Source organism: Macrobrachium rosenbergii, chromosome 26, assembly GCF_040412425.1.
Source record: "Macrobrachium rosenbergii isolate ZJJX-2024 chromosome 26, ASM4041242v1, whole genome shotgun sequence".
NCBI classification, from domain to species: domain Eukaryota; kingdom Metazoa; phylum Arthropoda; class Malacostraca; order Decapoda; family Palaemonidae; genus Macrobrachium; species Macrobrachium rosenbergii.
In genome coordinates this window covers 12169667-12183507 of record NC_089766.1, presented here as the reverse complement: position 1 = coordinate 12183507, position 13841 = coordinate 12169667, and the positions used below count along the sequence as shown (strand labels likewise).

The following is a 13841-nucleotide window of genomic DNA, read 5'->3' as shown; positions in this document are numbered from 1 at the left end:
AACGCTGCGTACGAAAACAAAGAAATAGATTTATAGAGATAGGACTTTCGGATGTTTCGGAGAAAGATATACACCCACGAAGACGATATGATGTCGAAAACATTACGTGGAAACGGCACCTATAATTCTATAACAGCTTCCCTCCCAAAGCTACATACGAAAACAGAGAAATCGACTTTATATAGATGAGACTTCCGGACGTTTCGGACTAAGATATGCACCCTTGAAGACAATTTGAGATCGAAAACATCTCGTTTAAGCGGCCCCTATATGTCTTGCGTACTCAACAACGTGGAAGAACAATAAGGAATCAGATAAAATAAAGATAAGACGACACTTTCGATAAGATAGAATGACTCATTTACTTGTAATTCCTTTTATTCGGGACGTATTTTACGTGCGCATGCGTTTGTCCAAATCTTGAGCTCTACAACACAAACTCGAGTACTCGACGCGGATGAACGATAAGAACGATAGAAGCAAAATTGATAAGACAACATTTACGTTGGGATAAATTGCTAATTTAAGCGTGTTTCAAATTAATGCGTAACATAAAAACAATAATAATGCTTAATATTAGAAATATATAACTAATTTGTTTAAGAATTGTGCATTCTCGGAAATACTCAATACAGAAATTACTAATTTGTTTGTTTTAGGGTAATCATCGAAATACGATAAACATATGAAACATAAATATGCAGGAGAATACAAAGTTTAATAAAAAAAAATAATTCTATGAACAATACCAGTAGCTTATATATATTTTTATAAACAATACCTAATAATAAATATAAGTGAATACTTACTGCCACGATAATTATTCACTTGTGTAATTCACCTGAAACTATAATTCCTAATATGCAACCTATATCATCAGATAATTAATTGTTTTAGAAAACTGGTAGTACTTATGTTCATTATATCAGAGAATATTGCGTAAAATTCCCAACACGTGAGTACGTCAGTCTGTCTGACCAGTCATTCACACCATTCACTTCTTTACGGGCTGCTGAAGAGCAAGAGCCCGTGCCAGCACAAGGTTGGATAAATCTAGGTGGTAGTACCATTCACATCTAAAGACATAGAACTCCCAGTCATTCTGTGTGTTCCCCAAATTCCTTTAAAGTTTTCCTGGTTAAAATATGCCAAGATAGATCCATTGTAAGAAAGGAATTACAAAACGACCCTCTCTCTCTCTCTCTCTCTCTCTCTCTCTCTCTCTCTCTCTCTCTCTCTCTCTCTCTCTACTGTTGTGTTCCCTTGCCCCCATTTCTTTTAAGCGTGACGTATTTATTCTTTTTATCTCGTCAGCCAAGACACTGATATGCAGACGACTGTTATTGTATTAACAAGGATGAGTGTTACTATGTCAGCCCGCAGAGAGAGAGAGAGAGAGAGAGAGAGAGAGAGAGAGAGAGAGAGAGAGAGAGAGAGCCAGCTATTTTCATCACGCTCCGCACCTTAATCTGATGATTAAAATTGCCTGTATTCGACACTCAGAAGTTTCAACTTCATTGCAATGGAAATCAAACATTCTGAAAGTGAATCCAGACATTGTAATAGGACTCAACCTGTTATCACAGGAATCATAAGCACTGCAATGCGACTGTAACCACGTTCAGTGAACTGTTACAATTCTATGCAGATAAACCCTTGACGATTAAAAACACATAAAGAATTACATCCCAGTATAATAATAACCAACTGAACAGAGTATCTAGCCACTACTTCATACAGCCTATAATCTTTCGGCACAACCTTCCAACCCACTCGATAAGGGCAGGAGAGCAAAGCTAACTTGAGAGGAAGTGTGGATAGCGGTAATCACAGCCGCAAGAGGGAGAGATAATTGAGGCTTTCCCCTAAATATGCTTCACCCTGTTGTGTGTGAAAGGTTAATTATGGCTATATTTAGCTTAGTAATTGCTTTATACACATTTAAATAAGTAAAAAATGCGCCGAAGAAATCGAGTTTTCTGTACATCGTATAATCACGGCCACCGAAAATAGATCTATCTTTCGGTGAACTCGGTGTAATGCTGTATGAGCCGCGACCCAAGAAACTTTAACCACGGGCAGGTGGTGGCCTAACCTATATCGTTGCCTGAAGCACGATTATGGCTAACTTTAACCCTAAATAAAATAAAAACTACTGAGGCTAGACGGCTGCAATTTGGTATGTCTGATGATTGGAGGGTGGATGATCAATATACCAATTTGCAGCCCTCTGGCCTCAGTAGTTTTTAAGATCTGAAGCCGGATAGAAAAAGTGCGGAAGGACAGACAAAGCCGGCACAGTAGTTTTCTTTTACAAAGCACTAAAACACTCAGATTTATGATACATACAAAATCGGTTGCAGTCTTTTTTCCTGATGTTAGGAAAATTATTCCAATTAAAATATACATAAAATCTTAGGTACATGCCCCCAAAAATAAATATGTTCGGGATCTGTAAAGTTAAAATAACGATGTTTGGGGACATGTATACCTTTTGGACAATCTTTGCAGATCTAATAATCTTGATTCGATTTTTGCTACTCAGTCAATAATAGTAGCAAAAATAATGATGATAATTTACCTTGACCTTTTGTAGAAAACTCGAAATGATACCAAAGGGTTCCATCTATTAACTAACGATGCTAAAATTAGGGTTAACCCCACAAAACGGTAATAATTCTTTGGTTCTGACGCAAATACAAAGCTATTTTTAGGGAAAAGGAGAGAACGGTCATTCTTTCTTTAGGTGCTCCATTTTGAAGAATAAATCTTTTACGATTTAACAACTCTTTCGTTCTAAACGAGCTTCGGAATTCTGTCCTCGGTTTCGTTTTCCCTTCGAGCAGCTCCCATCTTCATTTTTCTTGTTTCTGCCGCCTTCGGCTCGATAAGGGCATCACTTAGTCTGCCCCGCCGGCCTCGTAATTAAAATATTTTTCTACTGTATTGCACTGAAGTTAATCTTATCATAACTATATTTCATAAGTATTCTTTATCTTGTACTTAACAGACGAGTTCGTACTTCTTATCCTTAAAATTCCGGCTCAGAAAATTTTCACACAGACCAAAAAGCAACCCCTTATTAACATCGCTGATGCGACTGTCTTGATTCTTTCTTCACCTAGAGTATATTCTTTCCTTGTTTGCCCAATTTTCTGCAGAGTCACTTCGTCAGCTGACAGAGAGAGAGAGAGAGAGAGAGAGAGAGAGAGAGAGAGAGAGAGAGAGAGAGAGAGAGAGAGAGAGAGTCATTGGTCATAATGGCTCACCGAGACCAAACAAAATCCAGACAGATAGCAAATAAGTCCCTTCCACCTTCTCCGCCCTGTCACCATCACCATCGTAATCTTGACGGATGCTCGTGGAAGCAAAACAAGTTTACATTTTTGGATCTTTCCTAGACAGTGACCCCTAAAGGTTTTAACCCAGTACGTATCCACCTTTGCGGCGTGTTGAATACCAAGGTCTAAAGAATAAGTATTCTTTAGACCTTGTTGAATACAAGCCCGTTGGGGATTACCGTAAAAACAAAAACAAAAGACTGTAATTATCATAAAGATAAGGACCCCCCGAGAAATTTTAGTCCTAGATAACGACACTCGAAAACCCTTGAGGGTCACTATTCAGAAAGATCCATGTTTTTTAAAACGCCAATGGATGAGGCAAAGACACGACAAAATGCTGCTTCATCGGGACGAAGCGTTATTATGCTTTCGATCGGTTCCTGAAATGTTAAGACTGGTATGTTACGTTACAGCTCCAGACGCCAAACCTTATTAATTGCGTAACAGTTTCTTAACTATAACACACACACACACATACATACATATATATATATATATATGATGATTATTATCACTTTTGTACGTGATTCATTTATCACACATTACCACAGGTGAAAAATAAGAAACGGGGTGTAGGTCTGACCAGTTTCGACTTTATTTCCAAGCCATTGACGAATGGCTTGGAAATAAAGTCGAAACCGGTCAGACCTACACCCCTTTTCTTATTTTTCACCTGTGGTAATGTGTGATATATATATATATATATATATATATATATATATATATATATATATATATATATATATATATCATGTGTTGGTTAATTTAACCAAACAGTTTTTTGCAAATCCGCCAGAATATCTTAAGCAAATATTAACTTCTTACTGTCTTTAACTACTATATAAATAAACTCCTTTCACCTATTTACAATGAACTGAATGAGGAAAACTGAAATCCGTTAAATTTAATGAACCAGCTTTTCACTACAATAGGCTATAAATAAAGTTAAGCAAGTAAAAACAATATATATATATATATATATATATATATATATATATATATATATATTTTTATATATATATATATATATATATATATATTGTTATACCTCACACGGATAATTAATAGAAAGGACTGAATTCAAATAAAAACTTTTTTTTTTGCAGGAAATTCACTACCTGACATAAACAATGAAACTAATAAAATTAAAACTTTTTCCCATTTGCAAGTCTAATTAAAACCAGTAAAACTTTTTCCTTTCTGATACCTGACCTAAAAAAAAAAATAAAACGAATAAGACTAATTAAAACTAATAAATGTCCCTTTCCCTCCACAGGCCACAGCCACCTACGTCCCCAACTCGCACGACGGGGCCACCGACCGCTTCTCCTTCCTCCTGTGGGGGAGCTTCCTTCAGGATAACGGCGCCCTGGCCTTCTGCGTGCGCTACTACACCCTAGGCCAGGAGTTCTGGGACAACAACTACGGCAGGAATTACACTCTGCAGTGCTACTCCTCTATGGGTATGCCGGGAGACCCGGGCACGAACGCCGCCCGGCCCCAAAATTCGAGCAACGTCCAGCAATTCATGCAGAGCACCCAGAATACCCAATCCGGGGCGCCCAACTACAACAGCTTCGGCTCTCCCGTCACACCCAGCGATCCCTGGGCCAGCAGGTTTTTCTAGGTGAGGTGTAGTTGCCTGCCTTAGGCATCCACAACACCCCTCCCCCAACACACACAAACACATACACACAACCACCCCTCACACACACAACCCCCATACACAAACACACAAACCCCACCTCACACACAAACACCCCTCACACACACCACATCCCCACACAAAACCACACCTCCCCCCCTCACATACACAAACAAAACCATCCTCCTCCTCGCCCCCCCCACACACCTGAAGATACATGTGATATCTGTAATTACAGAAAATCACCAGTAAATTGGCATGAACATAGCAACCTAACCCGACCTTGCATTATCTAACCGACCACTAACCCTGGCAACACCATTACCGGTATATTCCCTTTTGCAAGTCTCCATTTACCCGATTTGCTGACAGAGGAAACCACAACAAATTTTTACCCAATTTCCTGAATCTAACAAAACTTAGCATATGTAAAGCCTCCTCCTCTACATAAATTGGACTGAAATAATGCTCGATATGACTTGTTAAGCCAGTTAAGAATTTGTGCTGACTTTATTTTCAATCTTATGTTAAAAGTTACTTTGATCTGTTCAAACTCCTGAAATCATCGGCTTGGACAAAAATCCGATGATTGCATCTGATGATTAATTCAAACAAAAGAAGGGTTCGTTAACGCTACACTGGAATAATTCAAACAAACCAGTGTCACCCTTATGGTTGTAGAGTAGTTATAACAAACTACAAATGGTTGAAACAAAACGAGATTTAACAACTTTAACGAGACTTGTCAGAGAGTGTACATGTACGTGAATATAAAATACTCAATATGATTATTTTAATAATTTTTTTTTTTTTTCAGGATTGTGGCTACAAGTGAAAGTGTGCGGAGCTTGAAAATTAAGATAAAAAAAAAAAAGAGTATCTACTGTGTACGCTTAAAAAAACGCCTGTTACCTCAGTTTTTAACAGTGATACAACTTTTACAATCTTCTCTTTCACTCGTGTTAAGCGAGTCCTTTTATTTGTGAATCACTTATCTCGAGCCATAAATATCACATTTTTTTAAGCGAAGAAGAATCTGGTACAGATTATATTCCAGGCGTTGACAGCCAGCGCCTGGCAATGTTGATGTCAATACTTCTGTATTGTTTCTCGGTACATGATTTTTTTTCAGACGATTGTGGCAGTATTTCCAGATCAAATCGAATGTCGCATTTGTGTAGATTCCTTTTAAGCCCTTCCATTACATTGGATTTTTATGAGAATAAATTATTCTGTCATTTTTAAAAAACTTTCCGTTTCCAAGACTTTATACTTAGCTATAACGTTTCTTCAAATGTTTTAAATGAATTTGTTTTATCTGAAGACCACAAGTTTGTAAGGTTTACACTGTATTGCAATTTCAGCTTAATACTCATAAATTTACATTGAAAATACTGTGATGATAACGCTTTCTGGAATACTGTTCATAGTTAACTCCCCACAGTAAATCACAAGTGACAAAAAACATTTCAATTCCGTACAGGTCTTTTTAAAAACATTTTGCCTGGAGCCACGAATAACAACATGCACCCCTGATGTTACCTTAATGTTCTCCCTTGATTGTTATTACCCAAGTGCCAAACTTAACCTCACGATGTAGACAAATGACGAACGGTCGTATAAAATATACTCTGGCCAAAATGTCAAGCTTTTAAAGAAGAGACGAGGACACTGAAGTAAAAGCGATGATTGAAAAAAAAAAAAATGTGATATTATGGTCACTCCTTCCTTTCGCAAAAACCCTGTACATAGATACCTGCCCTTCCCTCCTAACCCCATACAACTGTGCTTGATGTACATAGGAACATCTGTGTCATAACAATAGCTTTATTTCAGTTACATACTAGTCATATTTACCTGATTAACTGGTCAATACAAACTAAAACATCACACAGTACAGAATGCGAGGATTCTCCAGTCGACTGGAAGAGACAGGCAATGTTTGTCGACACAGTGATGAACTAGTCAGTGGCTTACCGAACTGGAAAAGGTGTGGCTTGGGAATCCTACACTTATAGGCAAGAAGAAGCAAGCAAAAAAAAAAAAAAAAAGCAAAACACGGTGGCTGATCGTGAGGTAACAAGCAGGAATCGATAATGCACCCATAGACGCTCAATAAATATTATTTACCCTATGGAGGAGTGTGTTGCATGGTGGAGTGTTGCAAGGACTGCTGGGAAGAAGACAAAGATTTGAGTTGTCCAGAACTATGAAGAAGCTCAGAAAGGTGTGTCGTGTCCTGTTTCCAGGTGATCTCGAGGGTGAACGCGATCGTAATAAAAAAAACTTAATTGTCAATAAGTATTAAGGTGGTTGTTACTTGCCAAATGCGAAGGAAAATTGCACAAAAACATTAGCAGTGTGTTGTTTAAATAACTGGTTTTAATTTTTATTTCGTTGTTCATGAATTAATGGGTTTTTCTGGCAGGAAAGATAAAAACCCATTAATACGTGAAAAGTTTACAAGTGGTTTCTTTTATAAAAAAAAAAGTTTATCTTTCTAACTGAAGTGGTTAAAATGTAACAGACCAATAATCAAAAGCACTATTATATCTATGTATGTTATTGTACTGCAGATGTGGAAAAAACCATCCAATAATCAAATAAGTATTTTTGGACTTGTTAATGTGTATAGTTTTAATAACATAGTCATCTCTGTTTACTAACAAAAAAGTCACCAAGGACAGAGCAATGACCTCAGTAAACTAAATCCCGGGTCTTCAGCCTGACGAATCAGGATGCATTACGTGACAACCTGGCGTGCTTTCGACCTTCAATAACCCCCCAGCAGACTGAGGGCGCGGGATGCGGTTTGAAACGGATAGCTTGTTTCAAAATTGGGCGGCCCTATTACTATTTTAGATTAGGCCTCCATTAGAAGGCTTCACAACCAGGGCAGGCCTTGGTGTGAAATTGCGCACACGATCACAAACGCCAGCACATGAAATCTAGCCTTTAAATATTCAGCCAATAAGAGTCACTTTCCAAGACAAGGTGGAATCGACCATTATTTTTGCTATTTACAGGCTATATTTCGTGATGGCGTATTAACTATATACGTTCTAAACAAAGATAGAAACGTGTCAATATGTAAATTATAAAAAGTTGTAAATATTATTGGCCTACCTACTGTTTCTCACATGTAAAAATAAATAAACTCGTCTCTCTATGAATGATTCTATTGTAAATCCGAGTATTTTGTACATCCAGTTACAATCTTTTTGAAGGAATGCTTTATGTTTTATAAGGTTAAAAAAACCAACTGCAATTTCATTCATCATTTCAGTCGTAAAAATATAAAGTAATTGTATGCTTAAGATGGATTCACTGAATAACATAAGTCAAAGTGACACTTATTAAGTTAATATCTTAACCTCTCAATGAGCATGAAATGTCAACATGTCACACTAAATGCGGTTAAGGAATATTAACTTATCAGGTATAAATAATTTGTTTTTGTAGTTAGGCAGCACTACAAAGACAAAATTAACTTTTTAGATATTAGTTGCCTTAATGTTACACACATAAAATAGAAAGTGAAACGTGTCTGAGATAGATACAGCCCCTTCAAAGTCAAATGCTTCGACTAGAGCTGTGTGACCAAGGTAACGAGAATCAAATTACAAAGCAGTTACTGTGGTCGGCAGACTCTCTTAAAAAAAAAGTCATTCAATGTCTCATTTCTCTATGTAGTTTCTAGTCTTGGGATTTAGTTTGCAGTGATGCAATAGTTCCTAGTAGGTAGTCTATAAAAGATTGAGCTCTTCCCGGGTAACTCAGAAGTGAGTCTATTTTGTGGTAGGTGATTGCAAGCATAGATGACCAAGATGAAAGTGCAAGAAGACTTTGCAACCGGAATGTATCTTTCCACAGACACTGGAAATGTATTTATAACAAAAAAAAAACAGTCCAATAACATGGGTATAATGTCAAAATATTGCATAAATGTGTAAAGAGTGAGAATTGTATGTGTATATAGCAAGTCGAGACTCATCTATATCTGAATGACCTGCTTTTAAACAAATTGTAAATAGGAGAAAGTCAAACCTCACACTTACTGAAGACAATGAACGTCTGTCACAGAGATGTGATTCAATTTAAAGAGGCTATGCTAGGAAATAAGTCAAGAGGCAAAAGGTCTTTGGTGTAATATGGTGAACCTGCGAGTAATCATTAATCTGTAAGGTGGAAAAAGATAAGTTACATATGTGTGTATGTATATATATATATATATATATATATATATATATATATATATATATATATATATATATATATATATATATATATATATATATATATATATATATATATATATATATATATATATATATATATATATATATATATACATATATATATATATATATATATATATATATATATATATATATATATATATATATACATATATATATATATATGTATATATATATACACAGTACATATATATATCTATATACATATACACATAATATATATACATAAACACACACATATACAGTATATATATATATATATACACAGTAAATATATATATATATATATATATACATATATATATATATATATATATATATATATATATATATATATATATATATATAAAACACATATATACAGTATATATATATACATATACACAGTACATATATATACATATATACAGTATATATATATTTAATATATATATTACTAACAGGACCTCATTAAAACTAGATGGTATCTAGTGGAGACATTTATTCAGAAAAAGTTACAAGCTTTCTAGGACACTCAGTCCTCATTATCAAGTATCCGTGTGTCCTAGAAAGCTTGTAACTTTTTCTGAATAAATATCTCCACTAGATACCATCCAGTTTGAATGAGGTCCTGTTAGTAATTCTACTAATGCACAGAACAATTGTGTATGGAATAAAGTTTATATATATATATATATATATATATATATATATATATATATATATATATATATATATATATATATATATATATATATATATATATATATATATATATATATATATATATATATATATATATACATATATACTGTATATATACATCATTAACCGCCAGTTGTAAACAAAATCCTAATGAATGAAAGCCTTGAGAGAATGGTATCTTTTCCCGACTGCAAAAGGTTAATGATTTCATGTTGGTCCAGAAATTAAACCAAAGGAAGAAATGCATGTAAGCGAATAACAATAAAAAAAAATGGGAATACATCATACACCACCATGATACCATGATTTACAAAACAGTACATGAACACAAACATGCGCATACTGTAATTATGTCCATACGTATACTTCCACAAATGTTTACACACACACACACACACACACATATATATATATATATATATATATATATATATATATATATATATATATATATATATATATAGAGTGCATAAACACACACATGCAGTAACATTTACAAATATATACTACAATAACATTTACTGTTTATATTTGTATGCATACATATGTCGACACATATGTATGTGCAACTGCATTTATAAACGTTACTTTCAATACGATATGTAAGTACCTGTATCAGAAAACACATTAACATAGCCAGACGAAATGTTCCCAATTTCTTATATGCATTTGATGAGTCTAAGATAAAACTTTACATCAGAGACATGACGAAGGGAATTACAGAATTCTGACTTTTTACTACCTGTTTGCTTAACTGTGTACATTTGATGGTACAGTGCAGCTTGTATGTATATATATACAGGCATGTATACACCCCATTAATTACACGTACACATACACACACACAACGTGCCATACTTCCAACATCTATCAGAAAAAGCCAGGGTTCGTGAAAACCCTTTCTCCAACGTTTTGCACTTTCAACTGTTAGCTGAAACTGCAAAACGTTGTCACACGAACGTTTGCTGGAAACCTTAAGAACAAGTGCTTGAAGAAATGAACAGGAATGCTGGTGTGTGATCTTTTCTTTAAAGAGAAGAGACTGTCGAATAAAAGGTATCAATGTTGAGGTGTTTTTATTTGTTTTCCCCGAACAAGAATGGTCTGGTCAAAACAGTTCGCTATCATAAGGTTGGATCCATTGATAACCAAAACATCAGTCACTGATACATTCACTTTTAGCTGCTAAACCAAGGAGAAACCTCTGGTGCAGAAAACTTCCATAACAGCAACCTCTGCGTTTACTTCCATAACGACTCATCAGCAGTGTGCTGAACACAGCTACGCCCAAAGAACCACTCACCCCTTTATTTGGCATAAACACATTGGTTACAATTCCCCTTTCACTCCTTTCAATTGCAAAGTCTCTTCACCAACTTATACTCCACTCTCTCCATATGACCAGACCAGCTGATACATCCCAATCTATCTTTTCACCTACGCCAACCTTTTTATCACTATGTACTGTACTATTTGATAACTTCAACATTTTCTACTTCATTCACATCTGATACACACTTTACTTCCATAAAGGAAACTTTGTTAAACTATCCCTTTTTGACCAGTTTAAACACTTCTCTTCCCAATATTTTGGAACGCCCTAGTTCCTTCCTTCACCTGTTCTTGTGGCTACAATTTCCCATCCTGCCACAAACCAATAAATAAACTACTGCTATTCTTTAATCATACGTATAAAATGATGAACACTGTTTTATGCAGAAAGGAATGTAACTTGTATACGTCAGGACAAATCCGTCCTACGTATGTTTAACTGACTGGTTTATATGAACCTGGAAAAAATAGTAAGATGAATTGAATCCTACAAAAAAAAAAAAAGGCCAAAATATGACTGACAGGCTAGTGACACACCAACATAGTTACTGTCTCCTGAAATTTATGAGAACAATATTTAGACAGGAGGAAATTTGTCTCAAACGAAGTTGAGATGTATATGGAGAAGTGTGTACGACATGTGGATGTCGAAACTAATAGTTTATACGCAAATCTATTGTGAAGGAGAGGTCTAAAGCAAGCACAAGACGTTGAATGTCAATATCATTCAGGTAAAACTGCAATTAAAAGAAACCCGAGTATGCAGAAAACGGAGCCAAGAGCAGGTCTTGATACATGACAATCGCAAAAAAGAAAAGATGAAATAAAGTTTTTTTATTATTATTATTATTATTATTATTATTATTATCATAACCCCAAGAAACAAGTGCTTCAACAATCACAACAGCAGCATGTTCTGCTGTTTAAATGCCTGACAGACTTTTATTCCATATCATCATGGAGAGATTTCAAATTAAAGGACCGAGTGTGTCGAACCTGGACACGCTAATGTTCACTTATATTTCGTTCATACTCTTGTACTAATTGGATGTTACGGCTCTTCATTTCCATTATTTATTCCAGGCTACCCATCCAGCACTTTGTACGTCTTCAACTCCTCGCTCCTTTCTTCTCACGGACATCTCATCGCCCATTCTTTCCACATAAACAAACCATCTACACACACATTACCCCATCTTTTTACATATTCTAACCTTTACACCAATTTTTAGTTTTATGTAAAAGAAAACTATGGAGATGGCTTCTTGTCTGTCCGTCCGCCCTCAGATCTTAAAAACCACTGAGGCTAGAGGCCTGCAAATTGGTATGCTGATCATCCACCCTCCAATCACCAAACATACCAAATTGTAGCTCTCTAGCCTCGGTAGTTTTTATTTTATTTAAGGTTAAAGTTAGCCATGATCGTGTGTCTGGCACTGCTATAGGTGCCAACAACATAGGCCACCACCGGGCCGTGGCTGAAATTTTCATGGGCCGCGGCTGATAGTTTCATGGGCCGTGGCTGCGAGCATCATACAGCATTATACGCTGTACAGAAAACTTGACTGCACCGAAGTAACTTCGGCGCATTTTTTACTTGTTCTACATATCTCCACATTCCTTGCTCTTGCAATTCTTCTTACGCCAAATGTAAAATGCAAGAAATCTCACGATCACAAGTTTTTTTTCTGCAGTCCACTTCCACTCAAACATGCAATAGCCATTTTCATTCCTGCATAATTCAGCTCTACTTATGTCTTATGCATTCAACAAACCTTCATAATACCCACTCCATCGACCAAGGACTTCATTCACTTAGAGCATCTCTCTATTTGCATCTTCAATGCTGCGGTCTATTATTTATACTCTTTTCTGCATTTACCTTCCTTTAGGATTATGTGTAACATATGTGCATGTGTGTAAATACTTCTTCAGCTCCAAAGTGTGCAATATGTTGAATTCACATATATACTAGAACAGACATTATTCATCTTATGTCATCAAGAATTTAAAAGTTTTCATTGCGTTTGCTGCTGTATCTGAGTTACAGGAAAAATAACCTGTTATTTCACTTAATTCTGCCAAAAGCAAATTACACACTTAACATTACGTCATGAGAAGAGAGAGAGAGAGAGAGAGAGAGAGAGAGAGAGAGAGAGAGAGAGAGAGAGAGAGAGAGAGAGAGAAAACTAGACGAAGAAAATGGACACATCCACAGCAAATGGGAGACTTAACCTATCTTTACTCCAATCTAACCTCTTCCATTTCGCCCACCTATTTCAGTGATTTTCATTCAATATATAAATCAAAACAGCTTTATTTTTTAAACTATAATTCACAGTATTTCCACTTGGCAGGATACTACAATGCCCCCGGATGGTAAAAACTTTTCAAGGCAACTGTTCTCAAATACTTGGAATCTGGACTAACGAAGATTCTCTCTCTCTCTCTCTCTCTCTCTCTCTCTCTCTCTCTCTCTCTCTCTCTCTCTCTCTCTCTCTCTCTCTCTCTCTCACACACACACACACACACACACACATACATATATACATATATATATATATATATATCAACCAA

General features: G+C 35.7%; 2 protein-coding genes across 2 annotated transcripts in view; one reads left to right on the top strand and one right to left on the bottom strand.

The window, feature by feature from the left end:
- The window catches only part of Gbs-76A (Glycogen binding subunit 76A), a 148805-nt gene extending 140643 nt beyond the window's left edge, over positions 1-8162 (top strand). The window contains 2 exon segments of the mRNA XM_067128262.1: positions 4621-4971; positions 5807-8162. Coding sequence (XP_066984363.1) covers positions 4621-4971 — 351 coding nt within the window. The 3' untranslated portion in view covers positions 5807-8162.
- LOC136853044 (uncharacterized) overlaps positions 1-13841 on the bottom strand; it is a 248876-nt gene that overhangs the window by 231734 nt on the left and 3301 nt on the right. The gene's annotated exons all lie outside the window — the stretch shown is intronic.